The 21,792-nt window shown below is 40.8% G+C and overlaps 1 protein-coding gene across 5 annotated transcripts in view; it reads left to right on the top strand.

The window, feature by feature from the left end:
* Positions 1-21,792, top strand: part of MAST2 (microtubule associated serine/threonine kinase 2) — a 210,181-nt gene that overhangs the window by 27,201 nt on the left and 161,188 nt on the right. The window contains exon 1 of one of the 5 annotated variants that reach the window (XM_048498674.1): positions 10,697-10,905. The exons of 3 other annotated variants lie outside the window; for them this stretch is intronic. In XM_048498674.1, the coding sequence (XP_048354631.1) occupies positions 10,871-10,905 (35 nt within the window). In that variant the 5' untranslated portion in view covers positions 10,697-10,870. Of the gene's footprint in view, positions 1-10,696; positions 10,906-21,792 lie in introns of those variants that run through there. One more of the 5 variants, XM_048498676.1, reaches the window with a different exon arrangement.

Here is a 21,792-nt window from a genome sequence, read left to right as displayed (position 1 = left end):
AGTTTGAAAATGTTCTGGGTTTTATTCTAGCTTGCTGTTAATATTTCATACGATTTAAATTTTATCCCTTTGATTCTTTTTGAACTGCTTAAGAAGTATACTTCAGTACTGTGAAATTCCGGCTTGCTGTATTGCTTTTGAGAACATTGTAAAGTGGAACAGGAATAAGGGCAAATGATTTTTCAGCCTCTGTAGAATAATAATGATTCAATAATAGTTCAGGTTAGCCTCATTTTGGCATCTAAGCAGGATTGTCCCTGGTTAGTATTTGGATGTGAGACCAGCCAGGAGTCCAGAGCTGCTACACAGATGCAAGAAGTAGCAAACCATACCTGTCTCTTTCCTTGAAAACCCCACGGGGTTTTCGTGTTGGCTGTGAGTCAGCAGCAGTTTCCACCATCACAGTTTGATACCTGTTGGTTTGTAGTCATAAATAAGTTCTGTTTGGTTAGTAGTATGGCTAGTGAGTTCAGAATTAGGGTGTTAAGAAAATTGTATTTCTGACTTTTAAAGTTGCATATGCTGTGAATAAACTGACCATGGATAGCTATCTCTCTCTAATTCTGGGTCTTAATTATTTTTATTTTTGTAGCCTTGAAATATGATTAGAAAGATACTGCTGGTTCTAAAACTTCAAAGCATTAAAAAACTTATAGCCTCCTGGAAGTGGGAGGAGTTAGCTTGTGAAGTGTACATTCTTTGACCCTTCCCAGGATAGACTGTTAGGGACTGAAGCAGTGCAACTACCATACTCCCCAGGTTTTTCTTTTTTGGTGTGTGTGGATTTATATTCTGTTGCTCTCAACATTCCATAGCTCCTGAGTGGTAATGTTTAATCCTCTTTTTTCATTTTTTAATTTGCAAATATTTCCTGGATGCCTGGAAGTTTCTTGAGTGTATAGGAACTTCTTGCCTTTGGATGGTCCCATTTTACTACTCTCTTTATAGGCGTGAGACTATAGCTCAGTGATGGTGAACCTTTTCGAGACCGAGTGCCCAAACTGCAACCCAAAACCCACTTATTTATCTCAAAGTGCCAACATGGCAATTTAACCTGAATACTGAGGTTTTTGTATAGAAAAAAGGTTGACTCCAAGGCATGCGTTACTCAGGAGTAAACTTGGTGGTAGTCGGTGCTTTGAAGCACCCATGCAACTCTTCGAACGGGTGAATCACGACCCTAGGAGGGTTTACTCAGAAGCAAGCCCCATTGCCAGCAACCGAGCTTACTCCCAGGTAAAGGATCACGCTTTCGTTCTTCCCATGAAAATCAGTAGGGTTTAACAGCGCTTAACAGGGTTACCTACACTGCTTCACCAAAACTAGGTCTTAGGTTTAATTCTAATAATCTCCCTGAAATAATTACACTATTATCACATGACGAACTCTGTGCACATGTGCTCACAGAGAGGGCTCTGAGTGCCACCTCTGGCACCCGTGCCATAGGTTCTCCATCACTTCTATAGGTTGTGTGCTAGAAAATTTAGATTATTTGGTGGTTACTGAGTTATTGTGATGGCATTAAACCTAGGTATAAAGTTGAATATGCTCTATGTGATCTTGTCATAGTGCTAAAATCCAGTTTTTGCAAGCAGCTAAAGGTTAAAGTAAGAGCTGCTGATGGCCCAAGGTCTTTTGCATCATGGGAAGACATTCCTAATATGTGAGTATGACTGTCAACCAATTTTCTCCTCAAGCTGTGATAAGAATCAACTTGCAGTAGATGTAAGTATCTTTGGAGAATAAAATCTTAACACAGACTCTAAAAATTGTTCAAGAGGGCATTTTTGTAAAAGGGAGAGGTTTGTAGTCTGTTGGGAATGTTATTGTTTTATCTTGATCTTATTGCATTGTTGCATGTACTGTCTGAGTACATAATTTTATACCTTTTTAAGGTCTCAGTAAGAAAGGTGGGTTTTAAATGAATTCCAGACAGTGAATGCTGCAGAAGAAAAAAAGTAATATTATTTTGTTATAGGTCAGGGTAAGCAACTTTTCTGGTTAAAGTGCTAAAGAAATGTGACATCTGCTGGTGAAAATGTTGATATGCCAGTAAACAAAATGGTGGGGAGGGGGAATAAAATTCAATCAAGCCAAGCCTCAGTTCTACTACCAGCATTTTAGAGATTCACCTTGGGCTCAGCTGGTGGTTGTGTAGGGCTGAGAGATAACGCCAGACACAAACTGTTATGTAGAGGGGACACTCAGGCCAGCATATACCTGTATGAATGTTCCCATGTTTGTAGGCCCTGAACCTTTATTCTAAGCGATCTTTCATTTTTAAAAAATGTACACAGCTCCAGGCCAAAGTATGAAGAGGGAGAGACATGTGCTTAAGAAGAGAGTCATTTTATTGTGCTAAGATTATTATGTAAATTCTCTACTAAATATAAAAAACAGTGTTTCGTGTTTTTTTTGTAGACAAGTGACCTACTCATAATCTAATTTATTTCATGTCATGAATTTCAGTTGAAAAAAGTGCAACTCTTTGATTACATATTAATGAATAATTGCCTTATGCATCTGTGATTTATTGTTTTACTTTTCAGTTCTAAAAACAATGAATTAGTATTCTACAAGCTATAATGCCACCATTCTCTAATTAAGTTTGGTTTGGGTGATGCTGATTTCTAGGCCAACATAAAACCAATGAGCATTTAAATTGGCAAGGAGCAGCTGTTCCAGAATCCTTTTCTATGTAGCCTAGCTTTAAGGGTAATTATGTCAAATTTTAAATTATGATAGCTTTGATAATTGAGCTTTACCTTGTTATTTATGCTAGTTTACTGTGTTTTGTCAGTGAGACAGACTGCCCTATCATAATAGCAGAAATATCCAGGAAGATGTTAATATAATTTTTCTTGACCATTTGAGTCCAAGAAAATAAATTAGTCAGCATTGGTGAAAGCAATGCTTTTTAAACCAAGGTTCTAAAAAGTTTTTTTTTTTAGTTCTTAATTGTATCCATGGAACAGTAGCTTAAATACTAGCTTGGCCATATACTGTTCATGCTTTGATAAACAAAATTTTTGTTTATACTTTTAACTTGAAAGGGGTGATTGAGGTGGTACCATTTGATAGCTATGCAGTTTTACTGGCCACAGAGAAGGTATCTTGAGGAGAGGGTCCTGCAGATTTCAATCAGTACTTTCATGCTCTTTGCCATTTTTAGATACAGCATGTGAAGAATCAAATAAGAATATCACCAGCCTTCTGGGAAACCTAGATTGTTCTTTTACAGAGAGTCTTCTATTGTTAGCTATTGATTTGTATTTCTGCTAGTTCTCTCCATTTTACAGAAGATGGATTCTGTTAAGAACTTTTTGCAGTCTCCTGTCCGTTGTTTTGAAATGGAGAAAATGTGAAGTGTTCCTCCAAGTATTTTATTACTTGGTTTCTAAACTCGAGTGCCTATTTGATTGTACAGTATTTTTTGTGTGTATGCTCATGGTACTAAATACAGTCTGGTTTGGGCAGCCCATCAGCCACTTTTTGCATCTGCTTGTGCACAGATAAAATTTAGCAATTTGTCTTTGGGGAAACAAGTTATCTCTGGGGACGAGTCGGCAAGAAGAAAGGAGGGATAAAATTGTTCAGATCTTCCTGGCGTGAGTGGCAAAACTGGAGTGATACTCATGTCAGATGTTGTTATAAAATAGACAGTGCAGCAAAACATTTTCAATGGATCCTACTTTCCCTGTATTACACAAAATAACTGAAGAAGCGGGACACAATGTTTTCAGCCTTCCAGAAGGGCTGAGGGTAGAGCATTAAAACATGCCCATGTAAAAGTTCTCCAATATTTCTGGATCTCAAGGGATCTAAAATAATCTGCTGGTTGAAAATATTTGGTGTCCTGCAAAATAAGTAGGTATTTCTGATTCTTTGCCCTGTCAGATTGTAAGGAATGGTCCCAAAGCTACTGTTTAATCATTTCTTTTTGGGACCTGAGGCACAATAGAACTTGGTAGGAAAGGCCATGCTTCTGAAGTTACCCCTCAGCTTCTGTTAGTTAAGCTGAATGATATCTGTCAGCAAAAATCAAGGGCATTAAACCTGTAGAACTGAAAATATGTTTTAGCCAATAAGTGAATGCCAGTAACCACATACATGCCCAAAGAGATGACCTCAGCCTCTAATCTGAGAAAAATGTTTGGAATACCGGAGAACTTCAAAATGTTTTCATAAGGATTTAGACTGAACAAATTCCAGTAGGCACCTACTGCAATTTGATAATTGCAGGATCTGGGTAACAACTTTTCCTTGAAAATCCTTGATTGCTGCAGCGGTAAAGGAGGCCTGTTATAATGGTGGAGGTTGCTCTGTTGGCGATCTCTGGAGCATAAATAGTTCTGGGCATAGTTTAGAAATCTTCAGCATCCTCTGTTTTTGTTTTGTATTTTTGTGTATGCCTGGATAAGATAACATGGGCTGTTTTTGTTTTAGTTCATTATTATTGGTTGATTGTGTAGGCATTTGATAACGTCCAAGCTCTGGTTTTCCTTGTAGAGGCTTAAAATCCTTAAACTGGTGAAAGAAGAAAGTGACTGTTAAAGACACTTTAGAGCTTTTTCAGAGAGCTTTCTGAATTATATAGATTTGTGTTTGTCTTTCCTGGCTCAGCTTCCTCAGTAAATTGTTGGGAAATAGCATTATAAAAACCCTTCATTTCTTTGGAACTTTTTGCTTCTGAATAAATATGTGAACAATCTTAAAATGGAGAACAGGTATGGCTGTGCCAAATATAACCTTCTAATTTCATGGTGTGCCATGATCTATATAGAGTTCTTCAGTCTAGATGTTCAGAGCAGAGAAATTAAAAATAATAATATATATTTTGGCTAATTGCATATAGAGGAGTTGGGTATTGTTTACAGCAGTAGAGCTGGAAGGTATACACTGAGAATCAGATTATGCAATCATTGGAAACAAGATAGTAACACTGCAAATAGGATGCAGGAAAACAAAAACTTGAAGCAAGATTCAGTTAACCCCTCCACCCCCCCCACCCCCACACACTATTAATCACAAGAAAAACTACTAAGCAGACAAACTCAATTATAATGCCAAACCATGACTTGGCAAAGAGGATGTTCCTTCAGGTTCCTGCTTAGTCATTTATGTAAGTGTTTAACCTAAAAAAGCACCTTGAAACATGTGAAAACTATGAATTGTGTGTATCATGTTAATCCATGTCTGTTTCAAACACAGTCTGTATAGGTTTGACACTCTTCAGGGACTGTTTACAAAATAACTGTTGTGTGTCCTAAACTCTTCGGTTAAAGTAGGTTACAGAGGTACTGTCCGAGTTTTTTGAATTAACTCTGTGATTTAATTAGTGATGATTGATTGATTAATAGCCCGGTTTTATATGTCCTGAAGAAGGCATCACTGAAAAGTACAGGTTATGCTGAACATGTTCAGCATGTACAGATTATACTACATTCAACCCATGAGGTTGGAAATGGGCCAGCCTTAATATTTGTACAAATTCTTTTTTTAAAAAATATGTTCATTCTGATCCAAATGACTGTTCTGTTGAGGGAAGGGCAGTAGTGTTGTGTTAGGTCTACATTCCTTCAAGAGTAGAAACAGAAAAGTAGAGAAAAAACATAATGGGCATAGTCCAAAGCTTTATGGAGGCCCGTGAAGTTTGTCGTGTACACAAGGATTGTTTACTCATTGAAATTACACCATAGCTACTGGGTAACAGAAAATGCATTTATTTAGCATTCTTGGAGATACAGAATTGCCAGCTTTTGAGCTCGTGTCCTTGGCCAGAGCCAAAGCAAAATATCTCTTCCTCCATCTTCCCACCTACCTTCATAATGCTTGCTCTTTGTTTTGCTAAAATTTCAAAAGGTAGATAATAAAGGATATTATTAAAAGTAGAAGACTAGATGGTAGATTAATTTTGTCTATGTGCTACAGAACATCCTCTTGCAGTAGCAAGGGATTTGGGATATTGTATTGTACTGTTTTGGGGTCTGACCTCATATTAGCTTGTAATTTCCTGTTCTTTGCATAGGATATTTGAGGAGAAGAAACTTATATGAAACCTTGCATCTTTATTTTTAATAACGGGAATGAATTATTTCCCCCTTCAGTTTCAAGAAGCTTTCTGTGCAACCTGTGCTACATCAATGTATGCTTTTTTTGTTTGCCTTTTCTGTGTTTTGTTTTTTGGCGGCTGCGTGTGGAGGAACCACACTTGAAATTGAGAGCCTCTTGATTCGGTAATAGTTGTGAAGGTTGCAACAGGTTTATGTTTCTTCTTCCTTGCTCAGTTTAGTTGTAAACTGCCTAGAGCAGGTCTGGAGAGGCAGGATGCATATTTACCAAATAAATAAACATGCTTTCATGAAACAGAAGGAAAAAGTTATCACAGGTGAATATTTTTGTAGAGTGGTGTTGGAACACAGAGTGCAGTTTCAGCGGCAGCAAAAAGTTATCACAGGTGAACAGTTTTCTGGAGTAGTCTTGGAACTGCAGTTTCAGCAGCAGCATTGCCATTTGTTAAAAGCCTTGTGGAGCCGTTTCAACAATATTCAGCAATAATGGAAGCTGTAATCCTCAAATGGCTTGTCTGTCAGATAACAAAGCAGATAATGTCAATATCTCTCCCTAGTATTGTTATTGGCTGCTGTCTAAAAGTGCCTTCATATTTTTTTGGGGACATCTTAGTTTGGCCTTCTCAGGGTAGGCATCCAGTGACAAGGAACTCTCTCATTACTTTCCTTAGGTTTGCCCTCTCTGTGAAGAGTGTTATCAACATGCTTCTCATAGTGTAGCTTAGTAGTGAAAACCAAATTCATTGTGGGTATTCTCACAGTTTGAGATTGGCCAGTACAATGCAAGCCCTAGATTCTGATTGAATCGTTGTAGTTGCTAGCATCAATAGGAGAGGAGTAGCTGGGCCAGAGTGCGCCCGGTGCGCACTCTGGCTTTTTCTCCCCCCCCCCCCGTGGCGCCCCCCCACAGCGGCGCCCCCCCACTTCCACTCCCACTTACTTTAGAAAACCGAGCAGGCTGGAGAACAGGCCTTTTTGTTCTGGTGGGAACTACATTTCTCAGGGTCTCCTGGGAAATGTAGTTCCCACCAGAACAGGAAAGCCTGTTCTGCAGCCTGCTCGGTTTCCTAAAGTAAGTGTGGGGGGGGGTGCCGCAGGGGGGTCTGCTGTGGGGGGAATCACACCGTCTCCACCGTGGCGCCCCCCCGCGGCAGTGCCCCCCACTTCTACTTTCACTTACTTTGGAAAACAGAGCAGGCTGTAGTACAGGCCTTCCTGTTCTGGTGGGAATTACATTTCCCAGGAGACCCTGGGAAATGTAGTTCCCACCAGAATAGGAAGGCCTGTTCTCCAGCCTGCTTGGTTTTCTAAAGTAAGTGTGTGTGGGGGGGGGCGCCGCAGGGGGGGGGCGGGAGGGGCCGGGGGATTTTGCGTGACCCAAATACATGCGCCTGGTGCGTCGCGCCCCCGCCCCCTGGGAGTTTTGTTGCTGATCAATGGGGTCTGATTTCAACAATTTCTTTTCATTGGAAGACACTAAACCAGGGGCCTGCAACCTGCAGCTTTCCAGACGTTCATGGACTACAAATCCCATCAGCCCCTGCCAGCATGGCCAATTGGCCATGCTGGCAGGGACTGGTGGGAACTGTAGTCCATGAACATCTGGAGAGCTGCAGGTTTCAGACCCCTGCACTAAACACTGGCAAAATAACATTGGCTTATAATTTGAAGTTTCTTTTTCATTAGCCATTGTTCTAAATGCAGCACTTAGTAGAAGGCATGAAAATCTTAAATTTCAGCGAGATCATATATAGTTGAATTGCAATAAGGTTACCTGGTTTATTTGTAATTATAATTATAATTGCTGTTTAGTCAGTAGTTAGAAATAAATCCTTTGAGAGTTGTATCCACCTTGATGCTGATTGAGCATGTATTTGGGCTGATCACAAGAGTTGTGAATATTTTTAATTATAGTACGTAAAATCCCTATTTTTATGTCAGTGGGCCTATTTAAATGCTTAGCTGGGTAAGCATGTCAGTAGCTGTCAGATAAATAGCATGCCTGTTCAGGCCTAATGTGTTTGGGAAAGTATTGTGTTTGATATCCTTACAGATGTCATAAGAGACTAAAAGATTAATATATGAAGCTGTGGCAAATATAGGTCACAGACTAAATATTCTATTTTGAAGCAGAAATGAACAATCTGGAAAATTATAAATATAAATGACTTACTACCGTGTTTCCCCGAAAATAAGACAGTGTGTTATATTAATTTTTGCTTCCAAAGATGTGCTTTGTCTTATTTTCAGGGGATGTCTTATTTTTCCGCTCCACAGCTGCATGCTCTGGTGTTCTGTTCGATGGGCATGCTTCGAAACAAAAACTTTGTTACGTCTTACTTTCGGGGGATGCTTTCTATTTAGCACTTCAGCAAAACCTCTACTACGTCTTATTTTCCGGGGATGTCTTATTTTCGGGGAAACAGGTTAGCTAATAACCCTAATGTTGTGTAGTGATTAGAGTGTTGGACTTGGATCTGGGAGATCCAGATTACTTACTTTCCCTTCCATGGAAGCTTTCTGGTGACCTTAGGCCAGTTGTGCACTCTTGACTTAACCTTCCTCACAGGGTTCCTGTGAAGCTAAAAGGGAGATGAGGAGCATTGGGGAGAGAAGCTGGATAAAGATGAAGTAAGTAAGTAGAGAAATAATATAGTCTCGCAGTGACAGAGGAAGTGTCTAAGTGGTTGGTAAATTTTACCCCCCTAAAATATAGCACACTAGAGTTTGTTTTCCAATTAATTTTTAAATGAAAATATTTGATGGTAAGAGAAGATTCAAGAATTATTCACAGGTCTAGGGAGTTGGAAGTTCATGCTGTGCTCAATGAAAAGTACACTGCATTTCCAGGTGACAGTAGTTTAAATAAGGCTATATGGGTCTTCCAAATACCTTTCATGTTGCTTTACGATACATTATGTGTGCTAAGTATATATAGACTAAAGCTAACTGCAGTTCATGTGCAATTTATTTGGAAAAAGAGTGCTGTTGCTTTAAAATCCAAGGGGTGGACAGTTGCTTTTGCAATGCTGTGATACTGCATTGTATGGTTCTCTATGCAAATCAACTGCCTGATCAGACTGCTTGCAGTTTAGTTTCTCTGTCGGGTGGCTCACAAAGAATCAGTAGCCCTAATTCAGTGTTCAGTTGTTCAGAGCAGCAGATGGAAGGAGATGTTGACGATCTATGGGTTTGTTAGCATATTACAGAAAAGATTGTTTTGGCTGCACCGAGACTGCAACAAAGCTAGTGAATGAAATGGAGTTGTATCTGTTTTGAGATGATATTTGTAATAGCATGGTTAGTTTGTGTGGCTCTTAGTGCATTAGTTGCTTAGCATAGGGTCGGGCTAAAATGTGCAAATGTTTCTGTTAAACATTAGCAACCTGTATCTTGATTGAGGCACTCTTAAATGGCAGCTGTTATATGAACAGCTTTTTGCAGAGATGTTGCTATTACTTCATGATTTTTGAGAGGGAATCAGATGCGCTACCTTAAATGCAGTAGAATTTTTAGCATCTGAACTTTTCTGTTAAATATTTGGTAGAATAATTCAAATGGAAAAGTTAATTTTTAGCTTTTGTTGGTTCATACCAAAATGTTGAGTATGCTTTGATCAGAAAGTGGGATCTGTTGCTTGAAAGCCCTGCCTAAGATTATTGTGCTATTTTAGTGCTTACCTCACATATTTCCTTTGTTAGCAAGTTTGTTCTTAAGACTATGCAGAACAAAGCCATCTTATTTCCTTTATATATTACCCTTGTATCTGTAGAATTTCACGTTGTTTTGAAGAAGCTCTCTTTTAATTGTATTTTTTCTTTTCTTAAATATAATGTGTTTGGATTTTAAAATTGTATTTTAGTGCCAGTAAGGAGTGGGGAATGTTTGAACTTGATGCGGAAGAGTTGTATGCTGAAAATAATTCTTGGAAGCGGGAAAAATAATACAGGATTGAAAATTTTATATATAAAAACCAGTTAATATCAAGTGGAAGGATGTCTTTGGGACAGCTCTGTCAGTGATTAATAGCTCTGCCAATCTTGCATATTCAGAACGCACAACACGTGTTCAGGTCCTTAGTACATAAAAGGAGTAGTTAGCTCTCAGATTAGAACTAGAAGAAAAACAACCATGCCTGCTACATTCAAGGAAAGAGAGGGAGGCCAGCATACTTGAGACAGCAGAAACAAAAGAATATGCTACTGTATCTGAAGAAACTGACATTTGCTTTGTCTGTACTAAGGCTAAAAGAATTTTGCATGTTCAACAGAATGAGATCCCTCAACTAATGTTTCATCTATAAATTAATTTGAATCACTTTTTGAGGGATTTTTTAAAGGATTTGAAGTTCTTCTTTTTGAAGAAAATAAGATTTATATTTTGTATTTTTATTGTGCATATGAGATGAATGCAGCTGATGTCACTTACTGAGCCTGTGCAGGAGATCAATTGAACTGAAGCAGGGAGAAAATATGAATTGATTGCTTTTGGCATCTTCCTGCTTGCGTTCCTAGGTGTTTAACCTGTACACAAGTGTGTGTGTGTTAGAGAGCAAAAAAGCCCTCTGTGTCAGATCCTAGACTTCCAGTAGTCTCCGCTACTTGAATACAACATAATAGTGCAAATAAGGAAGCAGATTAAAGTGTATCCGAGGTTTTTGCTGCCATTCTTCATGATAGTGGTGGATAATTTCTCTGTATTTATAAAGAGGAAAACTGGAAAAGAAAGGGGTGAAGACCACCAGTAAAGTACACTGGAAGATTGTGATAACCTAAGACAGTCAAGTGTGGAAAATATGGATGAGTCAAGCATTCTGCGAAGGAGAGGGTTACAGGTAAGAAATAAATAAAACCTAATTAGTTAATTACCTTCAGGATTGACTTCAGACTACTGTGAATATTATTGAACTATCATGCTTGTGCTGAAAAGAGAAAATATAGAGCTGAGCTTTATTTGTAGCTGAATTGTTTTAATGACTATGAATGTTCTAAATTGGGTTGAATGCAATATAATAATGAAATATTCAATGCATTTTTTTTGCACAGTTCTTAAAAGTTATTATTTTGAAATTAAATAAAAGTAGAATAAAATTGCCAAACCTATATGAAAAACGTATCAAGTCCCTTATTTGTGCTGAAGTGTATACTTAAGGATGAATGTTCACAAGCAAAAAAACGTAGATGTAAAGGTTACTAATAACATGCATAGCAACTATTTCCAGCATTTTTAGAGCAAACAGCTCTTGTATCCTTCTAAAATTATAATGGGCCAAGAGTTTCACAAGAACATATTGGGCTGAAATAGCAGAGGTTTTTCCATCTTGCAGAATAGGGGATGACATTATTGCCAAGCAAACAGTGTGAAACTACAGGTTCAGCTGCCTAAATAGTTTAAAATGGTATTTAATGCTTAATGTACTGCCATAGCAAGCTTAATATTTTTTAGGATGTCTTTTATGCCATGGTTGGAGAAATTTCTGAAATCAAACACAAGGTAAGAGTAAGTGCAGCAAACAACAATGGAGATCAATACAGTTCTGTAAACCTCTAAAGCTTTCTTATCTATAAGATTTGTAAAAAAATATATGTAAAAACATATATTTTATTGCTACATACTTTTGCCTTTGTCAAAGTGGACTCTGGCTTAATGAAAGCTTACACCATAATAAGAGTCTTTACTATTATGTTAATCTTTAAATTCTCTGAATTTCTGAATTGCAAATTATTTTAATATTGTAATACTTATTCAGTATGTCCACATTTGTATACCTAATGAAATATCAGTATAAGAAAACCCAGCAAATTGAATGTGCATGCTTGCATTTGAAATGTATTATTATTAACAACAAACGGCTGTATTTCCCAATTGTATTTAGTTTTTTTGGAATTGCAGGATAATCTTAAAATTACATAACTACCAATATTAAATAGTTCTTAAATGTGGATTAAAGAAAATTATGTTTAGTAATGAATAAACCTTTTTTAATGGCATGTAATGTGACTCAGTGAAGGTGTGGCCTAAAGATTAAACTTAGATGTGAAATGAAGAGGAATAGCAAATATTGAATTAACTTCAAGCTGTATAGAAAATGTTTCTGGTTAGGTTTCTTGGCATAGGAAGTATTGTGTGTATAATATCCACATTTCTGCAGAGTTCTTCTTATCCAAAGGTTTGAGTTTGCTGATTGTCAGATTGATTGTTTATCCCATTTAGATTTGAGTTGATGCAATCCTATTTTTAAGTATCATTAATTTGCATTTCGAGCATCAATCTTTTGGGATGTCTTTTAGATAATTTTAATAAAACATATTATAAAATGTTGGTTTATATTTGTATCACTAATAGGATTCTCTATCAATTTCCTCAGTATGTTAATCTCTTTCTGTGTACAGATGCAGTGTGACCCTTAACCATAGTTGAAGGACCAGTGCTCTACTGTGGGGTTGTCAAGAATATGGCATTTAATTCATTAACTTATCTTTATGGCAGCTTATTACAAAAGATATATGTGAGAGAAGAATTCTTGAAATCATTGACTCATCTACTTTTTAATATTTCTTTCCTTTAAAGTGAGGAACTGTGCTTTTCAGAGGGAGTCATATTCAGCTGTTAAAGAAGGTGTAAGTCTTAGTAATAAACCAAGGCATATTACACATTCATTTCAGTTTTGTGAGAATATCCACATTTATAGACAAATGAATCTAGTGGCCAGTGGACTGACTTCATTTTTCAAGTAACATCTATCTTCATTATACTCTTTTGCCTTGTAGCTTTTCTACATATTAGAATAACCTATTAGCTGTAATATACAGGTTCAAAAGTGGTTACTTAGTTAAGGCATTTTAAAAATGTTCCACCATTACGTTTCCTGAAAATTGTCATTTCAGCCTGCTGGGGTTTGAGATCATAATGCTGTATAAATACTGTAGGCTGCCTTCAAGTGTCACGACCACCTGTTTATTTACATCACACCTTGCTCCATAAACCCTGGTTGGTCTGTTAGTAGTACATAATAGACCACTGTTTGTAAACTTCACTTAGTTTGTTGCCTGCCTTCTTTTTCTGTCTTCAAACAGAATGCTGTCATGAACCCCTTATATTTCCATGCTGCTGGCAAATTTGCAGCTGCTTGCTGTTGGCCTGCTGAAATAAATATGGAAACGGCTGGGATAGTTAGGACATGCCAATCTGCTTTCTCACTTTCATCAAAAGTTTGTTAGTAACCCTCACTCTGACCTCTCACTTCCTATCTAGTTGCTTCCCTACACTCCATAAACTTTGCCCTGCCTCTTTCTTTCTTGTTGTGTCTCCACATTAGGGCTCTTAGAAATTAAAGCTTGAGAAGAAATAAATGACAGTGGTGAAATAACTTACTGGCTCATGCTCTTCTGGGGTGTAAGGGCTGGGGGGAATTGAAGGGAGATTTCTGTCCATGAGGAAGAATGTATAACGGATAGACTGTGAACTGCTTTTGACTAGCAATGTTTTGTGTGAAACAATTTCTATTATGCATGTATTGTCGAAGGCTTTCATGGCCGGACTCAACTGGTTGTTGTGGGCTTTCTGGGCTGTGTGACCGTGGTCTGGTAGATCTTGTTCCTAACGTTTCGCCTGCATCTGTGGCTGGCATCTTCAGAGGTGTATCACAGAGAGAAGTGTGTTACAGTGTGTGTGTGTGTGTGTGTTACAGTGTATAACACACTTCTCTCTGTGATACACCTCTGAAGATGCCAGGCTCAGATGCAGGCGAAACGTTAGGAACAAGATCTACCAGACCATGGCCACACAGCCCGGAAAGCCCACAACAACCAGTCTATTATGAATGTTGGCAAGCTGAATAAAAATATGGAATTAAGTGAGATCTCTTAAATTTCCTTGGGGTTTGGCAAGAGGAAAAGTTCTACTTTGAGTCATCACGGGGGGGGGGTACATGGATAGATAACAGGAGGGTGTGTTCTGAGGAAGCACCTTTGATAGTTGAATGTAGCTGTTATGACTAGGTTTTTCTGTTGCATATGACTAGTCTTCTCTATGCAGAAATCTGAGAGGTGCAAACTGTAGCTTAGAAGAATAGCTGTGCATCTGGCAACAAATACTTTTGCCTTCGCTTCTTTCTGGCAACCTCCAAACCCTTTCCCCTTTCATTGCTTTCTTCTGTCCTGCCCATGTCTAATCAACCAAACTTTCTCTGCCCCAAGTCGTCAGCTTTATTTATTATATAATTTATTTACATCCACTTTTCTCCTGGTTGGGGCGGGGGAGGGAAGGAGCTTACATTTTCTTCTCTACCTTATCCAGTGCTGGAAAGTAGATTAGGCTGAGACAGAGTGACTAACCCAAGATCACCCAAAAGCTATGCCAGTTTTCTAGCATTCTAGGACTGTAAAGAGCAAGTGGCTTGATCACTTAGGCTCCTAAAAGTTGATCTGACGTTGTGAAGTTGAATGTTTTCACAGTTGCACACATGACTGGCCTCTGTACATTCAAAATGTGTTTCTAACTTTGGAATAGTTTAAAAGTCATTGGTGTCGTCAGAATTTTCTCATACACTTTTACACAGTTCTCAAGCACCATTTATATATTAGCTCAAATATATAATTTTGTTAAATTATCATGACTCAAGTCTACACCACTGGTGTGTAACTAGGATTGTAGTCAGACATCCCGTTAAGATCTGCATGAAACCAACATATGTTGCTGGACTTTGCTCCTCTTTGTCATATGGAGAGTTCCAATTAGAAATTAATTATGACTACTTACATTGTCTAATTACATTGCAAACCAGGATTCTAAGTTTAGATTAAATTCTAATGTATCATGCTGATTTTTGTTGAGGGGGAGTGTGTAAAAATAACAAATTTTAATGTGTGTGCATACATTTGTATGTCCTGAGTAAGGAGAGTTAATTTCTTACTGGTATTCTATGTGAGGGGGATGCAAGGGGTTCAGACTTAGTAATGAGACTGGTTTATGGGCATGTTAGTTTATTGTCAAGCTTCCCATGATATCCGAATGTAAGCTGTGGAAAGATAGACATCTGTATTTTTCTGTCTCAACAGTGCACATATAATTTTATCACATATGGGTTGTTTATTTTGAAATGTTTTTATATAGTCCACACTCCTTGCAATTAGAACTTATTATTTCTCTTAATTTTGTTAATGTTTTTCTGATGATACATTAGAAACAATAATATGAACAATAAGCTAGTGAAATCCATCTGCATAGCTTTCGTTGCACCTTAGATACAAGATATTTTGGGTTTCAGCTTTCAAGAGTCAACTCTGCCTTTGTCAGATACCTCTGAAACTATTTTAAAGTTAAAATCACATTGGTAGTAATTTCCTGATGAAATTGACTGAGTATTTAATCTCTTGTCCTTTATTTGCATTTCATGGTGTGTCAGCATGAAGGAGTTGATTATTTTATCCACAGTGTGGTGACAGTGTTGGTGAATATTCAGCTGTGTCTTTTGGCCTAAGAATAATGACTTGTATTCTCCTTGTAGCCATTAGAGACACAGAATATGTAACTTCTATTAATATCACCCCAGATGCAACTGATTCTGTGCCAGAAATCCCAAGTCTATAGCAGAAACCAGTTTTTCCACTTGGCAATATAATATGCTGCCAGCATGCTACAAACTAGCAGATTTTTTTCTAATTTACTCTGGTATCCATCTTCTCCATGTAAAAATTCTCACCTGTCACTTTAATGAGAAGGAGCATCTTGCAGCAAGGCAACATCCATTTTGCTTGATAAAACTGATGCCTTAAGGCAGAAATTGGTTAGCAACCTTGACTGTTGTCATCCCTGCTTATTTTAAAGGGACTGAAGAGATTACAGTGTTACATATTTGTTTTTTTTAAACTGAGTTTTTAAGAGGACTGCAGAGTTCAGCCTAGTTTGATCCTCGGCATGAAAGCTTGCTTTATAGATGTCATGTAGAAAAGCATAGTTTATTAGCCGTAGGCTTGCTATTGCTTTAAACATCTTAAATTACCTTGATTCATAGTTTATCCATGTTCTCAAAATGTACAGTCATTCCTTTGGTGCTTCAAGACAATGCTTCAACTATTTCAGGGTTAGGAAATCACTGCAAATGACATTCATAAACCACAATGAGATTTTGTTGATCCCTGTTGGTCTAGCAGAATTAATATATTTGGCATAGCAACTGTGGTGTGAAAATTGCTGTGGTAATTTGTTGGGTTTTTTTTTAAAGGTGTTCTCTCCCTCTTCCCTTTCTTGTTCAGCACTTTGGTTATTGTGGGGAAGCAAAGTTCTAGCCTCACTGTAATAGTAGTTCTTAGCTGTTCTGTTCAGGAGACAATGTAGCACACTTCCTATAAACCACAAGTGGAGCTATGCTCACTGCATGGAATTTCCCCCTGATATTGTCCTCCTATCTGTTTCTGTGGTACAAAGAACCCGTGATATAAGTTCTGGGTAGTGTGGGGTGCCTGCATTGGCAAGGGTGAATCAGCAACAATTCTTCTCTATTTCTGCTAGTGCACGTTTCATGTTACTGGTGGTAAACAAGCATTGGAGTCCAACTCATTGGCTACATTTAAGATAATTGGTTTCAGTGGATTTTGTGCCTTAATCTTTGTTGGATTATGTGTTTATCTTCTGCAGTTCGTTTGGTTTTATCTTTTGATGAAGCACTCTGCAACTGGTTACTCTGATCTAGCATTTTCTTTTCTAGCACTTTTTTTGACCATTAAATAGTGATTATTTGCTGAAATGTGTGCACTGTTAAATGGGGACATTTGACATTGGCCTTCTGTGTGTCAGTATCACATTGTGCACTCATATTTGTTGATGTTACCATGCATTTTCTGGCCCACATCTGCTAGCATAAAATCCATTACATTTACAAAAGAGTTTTTGTAAAACTTGGGCCTTTTCTGCACGGGCGGGAAAGAGCGCCCCAGGGATGCTAAAAACAGCCTCCCTGGGGAGGGCTTCACACGGCTGCCGCCGCCGCTGCATCACAGCAGTGCCAGCCTCACAACCCCTGAGCGGTGCGAAGACGCTACTTCTGAACCTTGCTCCCTGAGCGAGGTTTTTCGGAAGCAGATTCTTCCAACTGCTGCTGTGCACGGTTCGCACGGCAGCGGCTGGAAGGCGCCATTTCCCCCGCACCATCCCCGAACGCCTACCTTGTCTCCTGGCTTCCGGCTCGTTGCAGAGGCCAGGGGACACGCCCCCCTGGCCTGCAACTCCAGAGCTATCGCTCCAGGCTGCAGGGGCGAGTCCCCTGGCCTCTGCGACGAGCCGGAAGCCAGGAGACAAAGGCTGTGCAAAGGCTGTGCCGCCGCCTGCCACACTCCCGGGACCGTCCATGCAAACAGTCCCGGGGTGTGTGTGCGTGCGTCGGCATTGTTGATGCCGACGCACCCCCGCACCGTTGCTGTGCGGAAAGGGCCGGAGATACGTCATTGCTCATTGTGTGAAAACCCCATTATGTAGTAAGATATTTCTGCTTCCACAAGACATAGCACTAGAATGTTGGTCTTCATATTTTGTTATTTTTAACCTAATAACAGAAGTTAAAGAACTACGTTTCAAAGTAGAAATTGTTAAGTGCTCATGATTGCACAGGGATAAAGTCATGTCCAGTGCCACTTTATATTAACCAGAGCACTACTTAGTTGAAGATGAACTCCACTGACATCTGATTGGATGTGCTCCACTGTAACTGGTCTGTCAGCCCTTTGTGTTGCAGAATATTCTGTGCTGTATCTAAGAGGGATTTTTTTCCCCAACTAGTGAATTAATTTTAATAAAACAATTGTGTTGTTGAGAAAGATGGGTGACTGATTTTGGAGAGATGGCACAACCATAAATTCATACGGGAGAGAAACTGAGAGAAGGTAGCAGACCTTACAATTTGTGTCATCTATTTTTTGTCAGGCTTTTTAGTGACTCATTTTACTGGTGCTTCTGCTTCTTTGCAATCAGATTATTTTAGTCCACCAGATGCCTTTTACAAAATAGCTCTTCTCATAACATTATTTGGACTTTCAGTAATAAGATGAATGCTGAAGGGCATCTGGCACATGAAGGGCATCTGGCACATGACTTTTAGCAAACTAGATTTGATTGAAGAACTTGGATGGAAGCTTATTGTACTTGAAGTTGAAGATAAGAAAGAACTTGACATGTAAAAGTTAGTCATTAATGTAATGTTAAAATGAAAGAACTAGATTTTCTACTGTAGGTGGGGGACATCTCAGATGGGTGTCTTCTCCACCAATAGCAAGGAGGCAGGAAGTCGTCATTAGTCTTTTGCCGTGTCACTTCCCGTTTGTAGGTCCAAGGTCAACTTTCGTCAGTATTTTTCCTGCCTAGCAGGGAGTGCTTGTGTTTGTGAGAGGCTCCGAGTTAGCTAATAGGTGTGTGTGTATTGGTGCGGTGAGAGGCTAGCCACTACACTCATAAGCTTAGAACCAACAGTTACTAATATCTCAGGCTCGCACAACCAGCGCCGAGAGTGAGGGAGAAGGCGAGACCGCTTCCCGCCTTTTCTCCGTCGGAGCGTCAGACGCGAAATGGCGTCGGGCTCATTCACCCCCCCTCGCGAAGCGTTCGCTAAAACTGCGGCTGAAAGAACTCGAGCGGCCAAAGGAGGGCGCAAGCACGCTGCAGAACCTTCCCAGAGCGGATCGGCAGCCGCAGCGAAAATCATCGGCAAGGCAGCAGGGCGTGCGGAGGGACCTCCGGCGCCCAAAAAATCCAAGAAAAAGCTGCCAGGGAGCTCGACGCCTTACCAGGGCGCGGCCACGCTTGGCGGCTCCCAGACCAGTTCCTCCCACCCCAGTAGGGATTCGGAGTGCTGTGTCGACCCCCTGCCAAATCCTCCGTCGCAACTCATCGAGGACCAGACGACACAATTAATGCAGGTACCGGGGCCCCGGAGTAGCAGCGGGGAAGAGAGCGACGCGGAGCCGACAGGCGCTCCCGCTCAAAATCAAACTGCCCCAGACGACCTGGCCTTATGGCAAAGGGCCCCTCCTGACGCGTTCGCGCAAATGCTAACGGCCCAAATTGAAAAAATTCTAGATGCCAGGGAACAGCGGGCTGCAGCAGCCAAAGCCCCAACGCCACCTACCAGAGCCCTGACTTGCTCTGCAGGGGCGTCTACTGTTCCTCAATATAGAGACCCTCTTGCACTCCAAGAGGAAGAAGAGGAGGAATTTGAGGGGGAGGTAGAGGAAGAGGAATGTGCTAGGTTTTCAGACTCTGAGGAACCTATCATAGAAAAAACGGATCAATCCCCACAGTTCTTCAAACAGGAGGATATTCAACTCCTAATCAATAAAACTGTCTCCGCTTTGGGCCTCCACGACCAGGCAGACGCTGAGGAACCGCCCAACCCTGATAAATCCTCAAATGCCACAAAACCTGTTAAGGGCTTCCCCAAAGGGAGACGGACACGGGCGTGGTTTCCCCAAGACTCAGAACCGGAAGTTCTTCCCAGTCCCTGAATATTTCTCTGTTGAAGCGTGTTATTCAGCGGAGTGGTTTCCAACTCCCACCAGCAGGAAGGGTCTCCCTCCAGCTTACAAAAAAAAAGTCTACCTGTTACCACAGCAGTTCCACACTCATGCTAAAGGTCCCTTCCAAAGTGGAAGCCCCAGTGGCTGTCCTACAACTCGGGAGCACTGGTAGCGAAAGAAGGGCACCGAAAGCAACGCATCAAGGACCCCCTCGATAGCAGTTTAAATGCGAGGAGGCGGCATTAAGGAGATCCCATGACTGGCTGGCAGCAGCCATCAAGGCACTCACACCCGTATCCACGGGTGGACAGAGCTTCTATGGCCTGGACTAAAAGCGATCCCTAGACATGAGAATCCCCTGCAGAGGAAGTACCGCCATCAGGGAAGGCTCTAGAGAGGGTCTCTCATTGCCAATGCTTTTATAGCTGATGCCTGTCTCGCCGACGCTATCGCTATGGTGGCTAGGACCATGGCCTCCAATATGGGTGGCTAGAAGCATTAACATGGCTACGCCCATGGCAAGCAGATATTCAATCCAAAAAATGCAGTAGGCGCGAAACTTATTCATACTATGGTGAACAGGTGTTTGGAAAAAGATTTGGAACAAGTCACTGATTCAAACTAAAGACCAAAAGAAGGCTATGCCTAAGTCAGTCCGCCCCAGAACGCACATTTACTACACAGGGAGGCGTGACGCACTACATTTAGATCGCAAAGAAGACGCTCCCCAGGTTCCACAGGGAGTTTTAATCACGGTTCGCATGGCAGAACCAGAGTTCCCTTTTACGTGGCAGAAATTCCTTCCGCCCCTTCCAAAAAACAAAGGGAGGAATTTCAAAACAGAACCTAAACCAAACAATGACTATCCCGCAGGAAATTCCAGTGGGGGAATAATTTGCCCAGCTTCCAAGCGGCATGGCAAGGACTCCACATATAGACCAGTGCGGACAAAAGAGGTAATAAAGACGGGCTATGTAATAGAATTCTTAAAGGTCCCCCCCCGGCGCTTTGTCCCCTCCCCACTGGTCCAGCCGAAGCGCCTCAAAAGCCAAGCCGAGCCAGACACGCAGTCACACATCTGCTGGAAATCCAAAGCGGTGGGAGCCTGTCCCTCCCTGGAGAGGGTGTCCCTTCAGGGACTTATTCTCACTTTTTACAGTTCCCAAAAGCGGAACGTGGGACTCCGGGGTGCAGTGCTAAACCTCCGCCTTTGTCAACCAGTTGGCATTCGACTGGGCCAAAATTCAAAATGGAATCCTCTCCGCTCCCATAACATTAGCAGCACTGAGACGCTGGGGAAATTCCCCGCGCTTACCCTTCATTGGACCTGAGGGAAGCATACCTTCATGTCCCCATCCAACTTAGCACACAGGAAATTACTCAAGGTTCTTGCTGGGTAGGGGACACCCACTTCCAATTCAGGGCGTTGCTCGCTTGAGTTTGGCCACGGCACTCCAGGACATTCTCGAAAATCCTCCTGGGCCCCATACTATCCCAACTCAGGGGAAGAGGGGATTCACATTCATCCCTATCTGCAGACGGTACCTTCTGGTAAGGTCATCAAACACATATCTACAAGATATCACCAGAGTTCAAACGATACTACAGGAATACGGGTTCCTGATAAATTGGAGTAGAAAAAAGTTCCCCTCTTCCCAAAACAAAGATTAGAAACACTTAGGAAGCGATAATAGATACCACCTAAAACACCCTGTTCATCCCACGGGAGAAAGCCCTCAAGATTCAAACAGCAACAGCAAAAAATCCTAACCGCTCCCCAACCCCAACACTACTTCCCTACAGCTGGCAAGCCTTCTAGGCCTATTCATTTCGGCCATAGATTCCTGGATCAGTGGTGCACGCTTCTGCATGCCAAGGCCCCTCCCAGCTATTTCTGAGGCGCCTTCCAGCTGGATATCATACTAAGGAAAGACAGAAGACTTGGGGTCTCTGAACCCCAGCAGGTCAGGGACAGTGCTAAAATGGTGGTGGACTGCAAAAGCAACCTAACTTACAAGCGAAGATGCTACCTTCACCAAGAAAGACTACAGATCTTTCCGCAGTAGGACTACGGAAGTCTGACCGGTGGGGAGCGACACTCAGACAAAAAAATATGTACAGGGCTCCTCTGGAGCAAACACACACAGGAAAGCTCCCCTCCCCATCAACCTTGCTAGAGACCAGTTGGCAGTCTCTGCTAGCGCTACAACACTTCC

The sequence above is a fragment of the Sphaerodactylus townsendi genome, linkage group LG05 (genome assembly GCF_021028975.2).
Source record: "Sphaerodactylus townsendi isolate TG3544 linkage group LG05, MPM_Stown_v2.3, whole genome shotgun sequence".
Lineage (NCBI taxonomy): Eukaryota > Metazoa > Chordata > Lepidosauria > Squamata > Sphaerodactylidae > Sphaerodactylus > Sphaerodactylus townsendi.
The sequence above is the reverse complement of the archived record's forward strand: the minus strand, read 5'-3'. Positions and strand labels throughout refer to the sequence as shown.